The sequence below is a fragment of the Corvus hawaiiensis genome, chromosome 2, assembly GCF_020740725.1.
Source record: "Corvus hawaiiensis isolate bCorHaw1 chromosome 2, bCorHaw1.pri.cur, whole genome shotgun sequence".
NCBI classification, from domain to species: Eukaryota; Metazoa; Chordata; class Aves; order Passeriformes; family Corvidae; genus Corvus; species Corvus hawaiiensis.
In genome coordinates, this window is record NC_063214.1 from 91,276,076 (window position 1) to 91,292,922 (window position 16,847).

Sequence of the window (16,847 nt, forward strand, 5' to 3'; positions counted from 1 at the left end):
ACTCTTTTTGAAAACCTTGGGTGTAATGGGGAAATAGCAAAGAGCTGAAGGATTGCCATGTAATTCCAGTCTCTGAAAAGGAGGAGAAAATTCAGGTGTCTCACTAGTTTGAGATTTTCCTTCTTCAATTACCAGACTGATCTTCTCACTAAGACTATCATAGATGCATTTTTAATACCACTCTTCCTGCTGCCTGGAGTAGCTAGCAGCAGAGAACCATCTGAGAACAGGAGTTTTGCTGACTTTATCAAACTGGTTTTAGAGATACCTGAGTGAAATTTAGTGGAAGTGTACAGGAAATGAAACTACTTATGTAACAGCTCCTTCTGTCTATGTATACAATGAAGCTACAAAATGTTGTGTAATAGAACTGTTCAGCTGACTCTAATGCAACATGCTTAGTTTTTTAAAGTTATTTTATCAATGGATCCATTAATTATTCTTCATAAAGTAGTTTGTCTTAGCAATGTCTTAAGGGTTTTCTGAGGGTTTTTTTCAGTTGAACACGTAGAGCTATGTTGGACTGTATGGATCCTGTGTAGTAGGATGTGTGCAGACTTTTTAAAGTTACATAAACTTTAAAAAATCCCAGACAGCCGTTGGTTATAGGGTTGGGTTTTTTAAAAATTGTTTAAGTGAGGAAGCACAGCAAATATGATGTTAAACAGATTAAATCGCCATTTGAGGGAGTGATGATAGGAGACAAAGTTGTAGACAGGCATGGTGCCAATTTAAGTAGTTTGAAACACCTATTTCTTACTAAGTGTTAACTAAACCTAATGTTATATGCTAAATGAGTTTAAAGACTGGCTATCCGAAGCTTGTAAATAAATATGAAATCATCTAGAAACATAGAAGAAGTCTTAATGAATCAGTGATTTACACCAAAATACTGTACAAACATTTACAGGTGGAATTTGTAGATAATGATAAAAACTATCCAGGCAACTAGATAAACTGCAGGGTGTATGGTTTTGTTTTATTCCCAGCAGTGGTTCATGCTCTACCTCAGAGGCTGGCTACAAGGAGCTCTTCGTGGCTCTATTCTGGGACCTGTCCTGCTTTATATCTTTGTCACTGATCTGGAGTTGGAATGCTCAAGGGCAAGTCTGCATTTTGGAGAGATCTAAGCAGGACAGAACAATGAGCTGACAGGACCTTCATGAAATCCAAAAAGGACAAATGGAAAGCCCTTTATATGGGACAGAATAACCACCTGCAGGGAATACAACCTGGAAATGCTATACATGAGTCAGCAATGTACCCTGGTAACATACAGGAGTGTAGCCACTGGAGTGAACAAAATGATTATTCCTGTTTACTCAGCACTTAATAGACCACACCTAAACCACTGTGTTCGGTTTTGCTCTCTGCCATCCCACTGGAAGTCTGCAAGGATGGTCAGTATGTGCATGACCTATGAATGGAGGCTGAGGGACCCATAGAGATATGTTTTGGAGGGATCTTGTGGCAGCATGCCAATGTCAAACCAGTTTATGGAGGAAAATGGAGCCTGACTGCTCATGGTGATGCATGGCAGAAGCCTGAGAGACGGTGGCCATAAAGTGAAACAAGGAAAGTTTGTTTTGTGCCAGGAGATGCTGCTCTGTGATGATCTGAGTAAGAGAGGCACTTGGACACTATAAAATAGCATTGAAAATTCTATTTATTAAAACTAACCATATAAAGAGAGAATAGTATAGATAATCTTGGATCTGTTTTGATGCTGGGAACCCTGAATTGTGCAGCACCAAACAGACCTTTGAAGAGTCCGTGTGCAACACTGTGCAGACCCCATCCTTAGAAAGGTTACCCCATGTTGTTTTTATTGCTGAATTTCCTTGCAAGAAGAGTACTCTATTCATAGTTTTTGCTGTCAGGTAGAAAGGATGCTCACATGGGAACTTCCACCTGCACTTCCAGATAAAGCAAGGCCACCCAGGTGGCATAATAGCTGGTGGAGCTAGCTGCAGCTTCTCTGTTTCAGAGGGCTGTCCGGGCTCCCCCTGCAGCCACGGAGTACGTGCAGCATGGGCCTGATGGCCAGCCCAGACATGCAGCCCAGCACAGGCGTGGGTCTGCTCAGCTTGGCTCTTGCCTGGATCACTGACTCCTCCATCTGTCACAGTCTTCTGGTCAGGATGGCTATGATCTTCTGGCTTGACATAATGAGTCTGTATTTCACCATGAGGATGGTCAGACGTATAAACAGGTTCTCTAGAGAGGTTGTGGAATCTCTGACCTTGGAGCTTTTCAAGGCCCAGCTAAATGACAGCCTAAGCAACATCATCCAAATTCAGCATTTGCTGTACTTCTGCAGAAGGTTGAGTTGGATGGCATATTAAGGTCCATTCCATCCTCAGTTTTCCTGTCTCTGTATTTTGTGTCTCCCCTGTGATCTTAAAACTTAGTTGGAGCTTGCAATAGTTTTGTTGCAGTTGATGGGAGTATCTGCAAGACAGGAGAAGTCTGACTTTCCATGTAACTCTGTGGTGAAGTCAGTGCTATGGTAATAGTAGTTTAGATATAATTTAGGTAGAAGTAGAGTTGTAATTGTACCAGGAAGCTTCATGGGTTGCTGCATCCCTGAAAAAAGTGTGATCATAGAAACAAGACCCTGTCAACCATTCCTTGTTTCTGTAATTGTGGATCACATAGGCTTTATTTGTCCCCTGGTTTTTGTTCATTCTCTTGAAAAATTTGTTTCAACAGGCATATTCGTATCCTGTCTTTCATGTGAAGCATAGTACAGCTACTAGTTTTCATCTTTGCCAGCTGCTGGCAATATAACAATACATTGAATATTGTGGTTTACATGTTAATATACAAGATGTATTAAAGTAATACTTAATGATCTATGCATCTGATATGTCTGAGGAAATACTGAGAGATTTGGATATTTAATGTTGCGAAGTTTTTGACTATTCCTTTCTTGCAGTGGAGGACATGGAGTACTTGGTCCTCACTAGAAACCATTTCTGTCTTGTGTGCTTGCTTTGGTATTCTGAACCTGTGCGTAGTTTCAATCTGTGGAGCCAGCAACGGGCAGTTTAGAGGTACCAGAAATTACCATTATCTAGTGTGTACTAAGAAGCACTGAGGCTACTCTTGCCCTCTAAGTTGTGTCTCCTAAGTATAAAAAGGTAAGGAAGGTATGCGTGTAACTTTTGTCTTATGATATAATTACTTTTGTATTACCATATACCTTGTCATCTGCCTTTTGTGTAGCTTAACTAGGTCGTGAAGTGCCCAAATAGTTTGGATGACCTGCATCTTCCGAAAGAATCAAAAGATTAATAAATTCCTTGTTTTGAGAGAAACGTGATTACATTTGATACTGAAGGAGAGATGGTTGTCATTGACAGAGACTGAATCTTCACAGTTGAAGTCACTCTGCCACTCAGTACTACTGAATATCATTATCTGATGGAGAAAAGACTGACATGAACTTCCAGTTCATCAGGGAAAATTTGATCAGAGTTTCAGTACTTGATGAGTGCTGTGAATTCTTCCTTGGATTAAATGAAATTTCTCTAGGGAAAAAGACTAGACTAATGATCTCAGAGACTGAATAAAACATTTATTTATTTAGCATTATTTGATTAATTGTGCTTTAAAGATACCAGTTTTGTGAAAAAAAACCGCTCTAATGTTGAATTTAGCAAAGGTGTGCCTATTTAGGTTGAGACTGGGTACTAGGCATATCAAAGTAGAAATGAGAGGTATTTTTGAGTGAAGATTTGTCTTAGGGGGCAACTTAGTGATGAGGGGCTGTTGGAATCTTCAAAGTAGAATTAGATGTCTTTCCATAACATATTCTGTCATTAAGCCGAAGGGTTTGGAATTATTGGGTGAAATCATTATCTGTGTTGCACTGGGTGTCAGCTTAGATCATCACAGCTGTTTATAAAAGACTCTGACTAGAAGAGATTGTTTATTTATTTCTAAGGAGTAACTGCTTCCAAGGTATTTTAGGTGGCTAAATTGCATTTCTGCAAGCCTTTCATTTCCCTGTTGCCTACTTGCACCTTTAATTTCTTATTAATGATTTTGGAGTGTTCCCCCCAAACTGAAATTCGCCCATTTAGTTTCATTCCTTTTGCTGTGTATTTTATCTTCTTTCAAAACTTTCAGCCATTCTTCTCCACCCATTTCTTCTCTGGTTTTATCAGACCTTGCAGCCCGCTTTTTCCTGCTGGTCTGTGCTTCCACATGACAAGTCAACAGACTGCTGTGCTCAGCAATCAATAGGTAGTGTTACTGCCACATCATTAACACTACAGCTCTAACATCAGGCCTTTTCTACCTTTTCCTGGCCTTTGATTGTTGTATTTGTAAGCTTGATATGGTAGCTGAACAACCATTATCTGGCCACTCTTTTTTACTTGTCCTCAGGCTTAATAGCTGTTTCCAGTGGACACTTGAGTGTTGCCAGGTGAGCATAGGAGGAGTGGAGATAGTGTGCTTCTCTGTCCCAACTATACTTCTCTCCAGTAACTTGGTATTAACCAAGTCACAAGTGTTGCACAACAAAATCTAAACAGTTGTGTTGTCCACGTACCCTTGTTCTAAAAATTCATGCAGTTCCACCCTGATAACTGATCAAGAAAAAAAGGGGAGGGAGGCAAAATCAGGGCAGGGAGGAGAGCAGAACTCTCACTTAGTAGGCTGCTGTTTCTGTGCTGTAAGATGAGTGTACATCCTCTGTAGTAGGTAGCAAGGTGGGAGTAAGGACAGAAAACTGAGCAGTGTCCACCAAGCATAAGCTGTATCTCTTACCTGATTGCATTCACATTGCCAGCAAGACATTTAGATGTCAGGAGGTATCTGCCTGGCTCTGTCACTTTCCTGTTCTGTGGAGCGTTTTTTGGAAACTCTGAAAATTGCATCTTCCTTCCTCTTTTCTATGGTGTGTAGAACAATGCTTGATCTCTGTGTTTATTAAGGTCATTAATCATCCTGGATGTACCTTTTAGGTAGGTCTTTCCACTGTGTCGATACAACCCATTTTTTTGAGTAAGTGGTGGTCTGTTCAGTGGCTCATTTCATACGAGTGTAAGTTTGTAAGACCAATGTTAATGGTAATAGCTAAAATTATTGTCATTTAATGCATTGTTCTCCTGAGGCTGCAGAAGCCATGAACAGACTGCCATTTCTGGCAAGCTACATATTGAATGTTTCTATATGCTAAAAAGATTAGAATTCCATTAAGTGCGTGTTATCTTTCGCACATCAGTTTTCAGTGCTACGTGAGTAGTAAAACTGCCTCAATGAAAAGTTTCTGATCTAAAACTTGGGAAATTGAGATAAATCCTTTAGAGTAGTTTGGAAGGACTGTTATTTTTTCCCTCTCATTGCAGGACAACTTATCTTGTTTTTGAGGGTAGTTCCAATTAATTTTATGTCTGTACAAGCTCAATAAAAATGTGTATAGGCATATATCTTAATTTAACATACTGAAATTTTAAAATTGCCATCATTAGAAAGAATAGAAAGCCACATTTTGTATGGCCCAAAGCTGGAAAAAAAGGATGCTATTTGCAGATGTTTGTTTTCTCTTTAGCTTCCTTTTAAATTTTTTGTTCTCTTTAAATGATTTCTGAGAAGTTTCCATGAGTGTCAGGATTATTGTTCTCTTTGGCTTAAAAATAATGTGCACTGAAGTTTTTCTCCTGCTGAGAGAATTATTTCTCCTTTTTATTTTTTTATTTTTAAAATTTATTTTAAAGTAAGTTTTCTCATTCATACCCCCCTATGAATGGAATTGAGTATTATTTTCTGAGAAGCATTTTGGAGCCAGGAAGTAAATATCTTTGGAGGAACAAATGAAATCTTTGAAAACTTTAAAGCACCAGCTTAAAGCATCTGGCAGCTTTCAAAGTAGTATTTTGGTGCTTTTTTCCAAGTGAAGTTTTATGGTCTTTATTGCTACCACGGGAAATCCACCATTTTGGCCAATAGCAGATAATTTTTTTAACTCATTACAAAAAAACTGGATGAAAATAAAAATTGCTTTAGTTGAAGTGGACAGAAATGCACATTTCTGTAAGGTGGAAATACAGACTGAATATAGAATAAGCTTCTGAGAATAAAGATACTTGAATAAAATGGGATTTTTTTATGTCAACCTGAAATCATCTAATGTAATTTTGTTCAGAAAATAACTAAATAAAAGCAGATTGTTAGGTATAGTACATGTTACTTTCAGTGATCTTTTCTGTTTCTACGTGTCGGGGTCCCTTCCCCCTGCCATGTGGCCCTGGGAGAGGGGCCCTGGGGGAGAGACACGGGGTTTCCCTGGCCCTGGTCAGCCTCATTCCCCATTGGTTGGTTTGTGTTCCCCTGCGCAGGCAGGGACCCTCGGGTCCCGTGATTGCCTCAGTTCCTGGGCAGAGCCCCGGCCATGCGGCTGGAGAAATAAACATCTCTGAAACATCTATCAAGAATCAGTCCATATATATTTCTTTTCCACGGGCCTCATTGTCTGATACATGTGTTGCAGCATCCCCGCTGTAACATCTATGTATGTTTGTGTAGTTTTCTTGCAAGGATATATCTATCACAGAACACATGCAATCAGTGTTAACTGTAAATGAAACCTTTAAACAGTTGCACTGTCTTCTGAAGCGTGAAAGTTGTGAGCCAGATGTGTGAGCAGTGGCTTCAGGGTGGAGACCCTCTTTCTTCCTTTCTCAGTCTAAGCAGTAGCTTCATTGTCTGTCTGGAGCCTGTGTCCTCAAACAGAATCATGCTGTCACTTTCTGTTTCATGGCTAGCTTTAAAAACTCAGTTGGTGACTGAATTCCTAAAAATCTGCATCAGCCTTAACTAAGGGGAAAAGAGATGAGTGGATGAGCACAACGTGACAGCTCTTCTTACTAGGGAAGGGCCTTGCTGTGTAAAGAAGCTTGTCTTTTATCTGAAGGCAGAAATGACACAAAAGTAAGTTAGTGAAAGATTATATGCAGGCTTGGTTGGGTGTCAATGATACACTCAAACTGTGCTGTTGTGTGCAGTAAAGTACAAATCATTTGACTTTTTCTCCCCACTGTGAAATAGTAGTGTGCTCAGGTATTGCAGTGCAAGTGGTCTACTGTCTCTGTTCAGCTCGTATTAACTTGGGCATAGGTTGGTGCATATGAACTTACTCAAGTATGTATTGTGTAAAGTCAGAAATTCTTTTTAATCAGTAGTACAAAATGAGGGTTTTAGTGAAGAGTCTGTATTTTTGTTATTTAGCTTAATGTATTGCTTTTTCATTTCACATGATGATTAAAGTGCATTGTCTAGGAATGGTTGTATTTCAAATCTAATATATAAATAGAAAATACAAATTTGGCCAGTTGGCTTTTTGAGGGATGGTTGCTAGAGGTTTTAATAATGAAGAAAGAATGAATATGTTTCTATGCAAAAAGCCTTCCAAGTGTGACATTTGTACATGTGATCTTTACTGCATTGTGTGTATTTTCTTTGTTGTGATGACTCTTCCTGAATTGGAAATTTTATTAATTGGAAAAATTATTAATTTCCCCTTGTTATGGAGTACTGGAAAATAAACAAGCAAATTGCCTAGGTAAGTGCAAGAGGATTTAGCTGGAAAGCAAGCCTGCTGGCTGGTGATTCTCACTTGCCTGACATTCGCTGTCTCATAAAAGAATGACCTTTTACATTTCCAGTGAACAGTCACCTGTTGGGATGTAGGCAGAAATCCAGGCTGATAGCTAACACTGACTCTTCCGTCTTGGAGAACAGATTTATTGTGTTGAACACTGAACTGGGACATGTTTCTTGAGGCTCACCAGACTTCTGTAGTCCTGAAGCTGATTAAAATGCTTGCTCGCATACAGTGTAATACTGTTTTCCCTTATCTGTATGGTATTTTATTTTTTACAATGTAATTTTCCATCCATAATAATTTTTTTTTTTTGTTCTGTATCCACCTGCCTGTATTCCCCATGTTGCTCAGTTTTCCACTGTTCAGGATGATTGAAATTGTGTGACTGTGCATTAGCAGTTAATTCATAGTCAAAGCTTTAAAAATAACTTGTCCAGGTTTAGTGCTGCAGTTTAACCAGTAGTGATACAAATGTAGCAATTACAATTACATTGACAGAAGTGAGTGGCATTTAGCGCATTGTAATTGGCTCATGTGGTTATAGCTACCTTAAAGTGGGCTTAGTCATTAAGACAAAGAGTTGGAAACTGGACTTCAAAAAAAACCTTAGTGTAAATTAGAAATTATTTAAATAATTGATCTGTCCCTATTTTGGTAAGATATGACACTATTTTCAGAATTTGGAGAAAATTTGGAGACTAGATGATACAGGTTTGTATAAATCCAATTTAAAAGAAGTAAAACTGGTTTAGACAAGACTTAGGAAAGAAAACAGTTCTTGCAAACATGTAAGAGAATATATAAAGATCATTAACATAGAAATAAATTAATGCACTGTTACTGAGTAGCTTTAAGTTATGTTTCAGAATAGTGTTTTTATAAATATACATGCCAGAATATACTTTCCTATTAAAATGAAGAAATTAGCAGTGGCTAAAGGAAAGATAAGTGTGCACAGCCACCTTAAAAATCAGATCTCAGTCAGAGTAGGCCTCATAACCTGTGAGCTGTGGAGATTTTTTTCATTGTTGTGCACCAGGAGCCTTGGCATATTCACTGCTCTCGCATTACATGCAAATTTATTCTGTTCTGTGTGATTCAGTCACAGCTAAAGACTGGTGTTGGCTAAAGTGATTTTGATATTAAGTTCCTGTTTGCTTAGATGTGTAGGATTTTAAAATTTTCTTCTTACTTGATGGTTTATAGGTCTGGATTTTTCTTGTTTTAGCCCCAAATATGAAAGGCTTGGACAAGAGACAATCAAAATAGGGATGTGTTTGAGCAAGATTTGTCTACTAGCTATATAAATTTGTGAAAAGATGCTTCTTAAGCTTTGAGGAATTTAAGTGAATTCAGCTACTGTTGGTTTAATTTTTGTCATGTTAGGTGTTTACCATCAAGCACTGTGATGTTCTTGGAAAGGGCAGGGGAAAAGCATTTAGGAATCTACTGGTAATAATGACTAGATAGTGCTTTTATTGTTCCAGAAAGCTGTGGTTTGGGGACTGGGGGCTGTGGTTGTGATGGTGGGTTTTCTTTTGCCATTTTTAAAGAGTTTGGAAAGCTTGGAAAGTGCTCTCAGTAGAACAAGCTGTTCTGAAGCAAGTAGAAAGACTAGGTTCATGGTCTTTTTCTGATATCTTTTATGGGCTTTTCATAGTAAAACTAACTTAATCAAAGAAGTTGCATTTTAAAGGTTGTAGATTGAAACAAACAGAAAATGAAACTTAGAGTATTTTTAGTGTTTGCTTCTATATATTCTGTTAATAGTAACCTACTGTCTGAGAAGAGGAAACCAAGGATATACAAGCTAGAAGCTGAAAAAATTTGACCCTGAAATAATGTAATATCCTAGTAGCAAGAGTGACTGAAATTGTTACATAGTCTCATGAATCTGTTACATTTGCTTTTTGAAGAAGCTTGAAAGGATAGAGGTTTTCTGCTGAGAGGAATTTGTGTATACCTCTCAGAAGAAAGTATTCTGTTCAGCATAGGGGAAGAGGAAAGGAGACTATGATTTTTCTAGCCTTGAAATCTGCGGATATGAATATGTATCCTTTTCCTTCTTTGGTCCATGAACATTTAAAGTTTGACTAATAGCTATTATAATTAGCCTTCAGGGCTTCAATTGCCTGTAGGGTCAGGAAGAAATTATTTTCCTTATGTGTAATTTGGCTTCTTGGCTGCTGATTTGTGCAGTGGCAGATCACGCTGTGACAGCTGAAATGCTTCCTACCCCAAATATTATGTTGTACCTATCTTGTAGCAGTTGCCAGTCATATGGCAGGGGTGACTGAAATGGCTCGGGCAGCAGTTGTTAATTTGCTGCATTTTACTGTTCCAGAGTATTAAAGTATTTGTATTTGCTACAGTATTAGACTGGTAATGGACCATGATGGTATCAACTCAGGCTTTGGGAAGAAGTTTTTCCAGGGGAAATTGTTAGGGACTTAGCAGAAAACAGTCATCTTCCTCTGTAGCATGGGGAATGGTTCACCTTATAAAGCACGCCCAAGTGATCTCATACTTAATTACTTACAGTGACTTTGCGCATTGGTAACAACCTATTGTCTATTGGTGACATACATATTTTGTGTAAAAGGACAGAAAGAACTGTTTTGGGGCTTGCATTGCAAAGTTTGTAAACTTGCTTAGGTCAGGTAGCACAAGTGCAAAAATGAGCGACTGCTAATTCTGGAATGGGCAAAAGCGTACCTGGAAGGGCACTGTCAGCATTTCACTTTGAAGAAGGCTTTCTCCTCTCTGTGGTCCATGTTGGACAGTTTGAGAGCTGGTCTTAGAGGGATTTGGGTGATTCTTTATGACTCGTCAGTGGAGGTTTTTTAAAATGTAATTAACTTTGCCTCATTTGAGTGAGGTGACTTGTTGCTCATCCTGAGTTAAGAGTCTGAGAAGCCAGTTGCAAAAACAAGCTTTCATCTCATGAAGGTATACATATTTACTTTCCATTTCCTTGCTTTGATGAAATAACCAATAAAGAGAAACGCAGGCTTGAAAGTTAGTCTAAACCAAAATAAAAGGTATAACCACAGCAACTTCATCACCGTCTCAGTTGAGATGTGCCTGCTGTGAAATGGCCAGCAGCCAGGCTTTGCAGTGCATCTGACTTAACCTGGCACTGTCATCTGCCCTCTGAAAATATTTCTTAAATGATATAATGATGAATGGCACTTCTATTTAACAGTGTCATCCACTCAAAATGTTCTGTAACATCTGTTGCTTTGTTCATAAGTTGTCACTAAGATGAAATAACTGAAGAGTGGCTGAAAAAGTGTTCGGGGTCTACAGGTCTGAATTCAAGATGCTTGGGTAGAAAGTTTGGGCTAATTTCTGGGGACTTCACTGTGTGTTGTCCTTGTGGAAGAATGGTTGCTGCTTTCTGCTCTTTGTACTGATGGTGTATCATATTTAAAACAAAGGGAAAAAAGCCTCAAAAAATATTAAGAATTTGTGATTAGATGAAATAGCCTTTTATGCTTTGCTGGTTGTTGATAGATTATTTATATAAAAAGTTGTTTTCTAATGATTTTTTTTGTTTGTGCCTGATGTCACAATCAAATGCTGTGTATTCTTTGTTTCCAGACCAGAGATCTAGAAAGCGATACAATGCCAAAAAGTCCAATCTCAGAGGTGCAATTCATTTTGATTAATAGGAAGGTGTGCTTGTATCTGTAAGTTTTTAAAATTGTGATTGCTGAACTTTGAATAAATCAAATACATGAAAAAATATAATTTCATTCTGAATTTCTCCCCAAGTTAAAAATTGAGAATTTTCCCTCTGTGTCATTTAATCTGTAATTTGGGATTCTTGCACAGAGGATAGGCATGATACTTCTGTGAAATCACAATTAACTGTCATACTCTGCATTTTAACCTAACATGTCAAAGCTTCATTTTCTTACATCTTGCAATGCAGTACACTTACAGAACTTTTTGGTGATTTTAAAACCAAAATTAAACTGTGAACTGAATGTCTTGCATCATATGTATTGCCAGTTAAATTCAGAAGAATTCACTTGTTCTTTGTTCTAGCATTAAACTTTAAACTGGCAGACCTATTTCAGTAATTTAAGTTTTAAAAGCCCAAACTTTCATAAACTGTAGGACTTGATATTGTAAAAGCTTTTTACATGCTGTTTTGGTTTGGTGGTTTTTGGGGTGGGTTGGTTGGTTGGTTTTTCCTTTTTTTTTTGTTTGTTGTTTTTGTTTTTTGTTTTTTGTATTTTCTTTTTCAGTGTTTTTTTTGGTTGTTTTTTGGTTTGGGGGGTTTTTTTTGGGGTCTCTTGCCCTCTGTTCATTTTAGCTCTTCCATATTAAATGATTGACCAAACTCCTGATTCTTGGATCAGGGATGGATTTTGTTTGTTTTGGGTAACATTAAGGTAATAACAATAAACACACACAAAAAAATACTAAGTTGTTGCTGACACAACTGACTAGGATTTCTCATGCCACTGTAAATATTGCAGGACATACATGTTGTTTATAATCTGAGCTCCTTTCTCCTCTGTGGTGATTCTTACACTCCACCTGAGCAGGGCTGCTTTCCCAGCCTGTGGCACATTAGAATTGTGTGGTATGGTAGCTTGAAAAGTAATTGCATAAAATTTCGTAGTTTGGGGATTTTATTTATTTGTTTCAGGTTTTTTGCATACTAAAGGAGACTTTTCGAGATGACTGCAGCAATCTTTGTCTTGTGTTAACTTTTACTTTGGGTCATGTGAAAGCAAGGTTGTGGAGCTTGTGCCTTTAAGGAGAAAGTATCGAAATATGGGGCGAAGTCAGGGATGCAGAATGGGATTTGCAAACAGTGGTATGTTAAGTAGTATAGTGAATTTTGGGTACTGAGTGAGATGTCACCAAAGCAGCCAGTGAGGAAATGTTTGGATCAAATATATGTCAAAACTAACGTTTCTCTGCATGGTAGGTGCCTTTACTCCTGTCTACCAAGAGTGCTTTTTGTTTTCTGAAAGTACTGTCACTTTTTCTTTTAAAGCATCATAGAGTGGCATTGTTGGCGACCTTATAATAATTGTTTTTATTAGAACACTGACCTCCAAAGTGGGAGATGAAAGTTTAAATCTCCTTCTTCGGACTGGGATTCAAAATCCATCTTCCAGAAGTGCGCACTGTGTACTGGAAAATCTTAAAATTCTTCCTGTTGAAATTGTTCCTCTTTGTGGGAAGACAGGCATGTTATCACTCACTCAGCTTCATCTAGGATGAATGGTAAATGGTAAAGACAGTCATGGAAAAAGGACATAGGGTAGAGGAGGAGTTATTTATAGGGCTTTTTTTTTGTAATACAATTTTCTCATTTAAGGTTGTTACTGCATTTTGTTCTAAAGACCTGCTTTTGTGTGTGTATGTGTGAGAGCAGATTTTTGCAGGGAAAAATGTAGAATTCTTTGAACTTTTCTTTCCTCTTTAAATCATACTTGTTCTTGTACAGATTATTATATTTTACAGGAAGGGCAATACCCTTATTTCTTTGTCTTTAGAAGAAAGTAGCATCCCCTACATTTTAAGAGGTAATGAAAATAATTGCCTGACCAAACTTGTAGAGGAAATGAGTGGAGCATTTGAGGATCCTATATGTGACTGAGGCATGAACTTTTCATGGAGTTTAGTCCTACAGTGCAAACACTTCTAAACTGTTTCAAATTTTAATATGTGACTGTCAAGATGGAGAGGATTGTTACCATGCCAAGGATTAGGCTGCAGTGTGAAGGAGGCTTTCCAGGTGTACAGTTAAGATTGTTGGTGTGTAAATGAAACAGAAGTTCAGAAACAAACAGTGTCTGAACTCTTTGTGGGCTTAGACATATTAAACTCAGTTGTTCAGGTACCCAGCCTGTCATATTCATTGAAGTATGGAGTTAGCTTGGTACGATCACTCTTTTTAGGGACCCTTGAAGAACATGTTCCCTTTGGAGTTAAACATTTTTAAGTAAAAGGCTAATTTGCCACATGTGGTACTTCTCGAGCAAAATTAGTGTCACAGATTTGTGTTTGATATTTTGTTAGCTTCTGCGTTGTTATTTTGGTTTGTCATAGCTGTCTACAAAATTATATACAACAGATTTTAGATATTTAAATTGTTCTTTTCATTTATAACTAAATGGGTTCTTGTTAAGTTACTTCATTCTTTTTGTTTTTCTTTGCAGCTTTCATCCAGTCGGATGGCATAATAGAAATGCTGCGTTTTGATGAAGGAGACCTATTGCAGGTATGTAATCTGAGTAAATCATCTGAATTAGCAACATTTTGTCTTCTTTTTGACAGCTGCTTTTTGAAACACATGGGTTAGTGGAGTTTTGAAAATGAGCAAACATTAAGCTCAAGTCTGCAGAACCTTTGGTCTTTCTAAAGTTACTTTCAACAGTATACTTTGGTGTGTTCAGAGGTTCTGGTTCCCTGATGTTTTGTGGTGGGAAAACTGGTGGGTTTTACCACAGGTTCTCTCTGGCCTGTCTCTCTGTCCAGTTCCTTTTATCACAGAAAAATTGGGGGATACTTTGTGTTTAACGCTCATCTTGATCTAGAGTTGGGATGCAATTGGCTAACTCATCTGTAGGAACTGCAAGTGTTGTAAGATTCGCAAACCTAAAGGCAGTTCTTGGAACCAAGTTACCACTGGGTTTAAAAAAATTCTAGTTACTGCAGTGAAGTAATTACTGTTGCAAGTAGGTGTTTTTCATGTATGATGTTGCCATTCCTGTCAGTTTTCTTTTGGTCTGAGTCAAAAGAGGAAAAAAGTTAATTTTAAAGGGTATCTGCTGAAATTTTGAGATGGCAGTAGTAGTTGGGATGACATACATAGCAGCGTGGCTTGATACTAGAGCTACATAGCTCTGAAGTTCTATTGAGTAGGATTTCATATGCATGCATTTTGTGGATTGTATGTATGTTGAGAATATTTTTCTTAAAATTCATTGATGGTGATAGCCTACTGCTTGAAAGGGAGCAGAGGAGTTACCAGGTGCAGTGCTTGATTTATAATTTCTACATCCTATCTAGTCCAGACAAGTCAACATATGCGTCAATGTATTACACGTTTCAGATTTATGATGGTGTCTTTTTTTTCCCCCGCCTACCAAGTTGTTTGGGTTGTTTTTTTCTGTAACTCAAGAGTATCTTACTATAGGTGTTAAGACTATAATGTACCAGAGTAAGATACTTCAAAGTTATGTAAACTAGTGACAGGAAACATTGAAGTTAAAAACAAACAGGAAACCCCCAATACAAACCCCTCAAACCCCCCCCCCCCCAACCCCCCAAAAACCCTACCAAAGAAGCAAACAAAAAAGCCTCAGGTTCCTCATTAGCCAGTTGTTTAGCTGTCATGTGCTAAACACATTCTCATAATAGATATCTGTGTATAGGCTTATGTTTGGATGGGTATAGTGGTGGAAGTTTTCCATATAGTGGTTACAGTCTCAGTTATTGAAGCTTTTGACTCTGAATATTTCTTTAACTTGCATGAAGATACCACATATCACTAGAAATACAAGGAAAAAGCCCACAAGGCTTAGTTTCTTTTCTTTTACATACTCTATTACAATACACTTGGTTTGACACAAGTGGTATAGTAAAAACGACAGACACGTCATTGGCCCAGTGTTTAAGGTAAAGAATATGTAGTCACATTTGCTCATCTATATTTTAAGTGTTCCTTTTTCTCCAGGATCCTTTTTTTTTAAACTAATTCAAATTAATCTTACAAATCTGTAATTATCTTACTCATTTGAGCACTCCATTAACAACCAGTTCTTAGACCAAAAAGTAATGGTACTGCTGTGAGCCACTCAATAAGTCATATAAAGATGGGAAAGTAAAAGGATTGTTAATTACACTATTGCAAGGTGTAGCAGAGACAAGAGAACTTCTTATGGTGGGACAAAGTCAAGCAATTCTGCATGTTGCACCATAAAATTTGCAGTGCTTTAGATCTCATTGGGCTACCACTTCCCTTAATGTGTTGCTGAATGTTTGATTTAAAGCAAAACAAGAGAGACAAAATTTCTGATAAGTGGTTTGTATGTTTTATATTATGGTTGTGGCTCTTAAGCCAAACATACGTATATAAAGTGAAACCACTTCCTTTTAATCAGAATGATAGCGTATACTGTTTTCTAGCTAATAGATAATTTGGGTTTTTTTCATGTAGATTTTAATATGGTGACCTCTTGTGACTACTTACTGCAATTTAAAAAAGCCATTACACTGCTGTAAAACCAGGCTTATGTCTTGTGAACTGGAGTTACTAAAGTTTTAAACCTACCTTGATGTCACTGACTGTTTCTCTTTCGGGCTTTCCATAAGCTTCCACAGATGTCTGTTGTTCATTACAAATACCATGATGTAGTAGTAAATCAGTATTGTCCAATGTTATGTCACCTTCAGGTGATTTTTTTTTTTTAATATAAAAAATAACCAATACAGTACATAAAGTGATTAATAATCAGTGAGGTATCAAAGCTGTCTCCAGTCTTGGTTTATCTCCACTTCCCTAAAGAATTTGATGTCTTTAGAGTGGAAGCAAGCTTTTTCTTGTTTGAAAGAGTTGCTTTCCAACTAAGGCTAATCAAATGCCAAGCCTTGAATAATTTTATTTTTAGGGATTCCTGCCACTTCCATCCAGTTAGTGTCAAACCTCTTGATGCTGGTTTTCTTTACTTATTTGGAATATATACTGTTGGTAAAATACTTACGTGTTTCAATCACATTTCAGGAATTTTGCTGTAAAAAATAAATGAAATGTGTTGAGAAGTCTGGTTTGACCAGTCTGACTGAAATCAGCTATTTATTGAAAGAGAATAAATCTTTAAATGTTTAAGCAGAAAAACATTTCATGGGTAAAAATAAACTGACAGTGGAAATTTCGTGAGCTCATGCTACTGAATAACTAGCAAAAGTAGAGACTGTACTCTCTGGGTGTGGACTTAGAGTTTGTGGTTTAGAAAGTGCTGTAGCATGTAGTTCAACCTTCTGTCTTGCCAGAGCGAAAGTGAGAATTCTGTTCTTTAGCATATGTGTTCAGATTAAAGGTTTATATCTAAATAAATTTATGCTAGTTCTGTCCGTGGATTAAATTAAAATAATGAGGGAATTTCTTAATTCTGTCTGTTCACGTGAATTGGTTCCTTTAAAAACTCAACTTTTTGAACTCTTCAAATAATTCATTTAGATCCTGAACATAGGGTAAGAA

At 37.5% G+C, this 16,847-nt stretch overlaps 1 protein-coding gene across 2 annotated transcripts in view; it reads left to right on the forward strand.

Moving 5' to 3' along the window:
* Positions 1 to 16,847, forward strand: part of TMEM131 (transmembrane protein 131) — a 93,951-nt gene that overhangs the window by 6,336 nt on the left and 70,768 nt on the right. For both annotated transcript variants that reach the window (XM_048325157.1, XM_048325168.1), the window contains exon 2: positions 13,804 to 13,865. In XM_048325157.1, the coding sequence (XP_048181114.1) occupies positions 13,804 to 13,865 (62 nt within the window). The remainder of the gene's footprint in view (positions 1 to 13,803; positions 13,866 to 16,847) is intronic.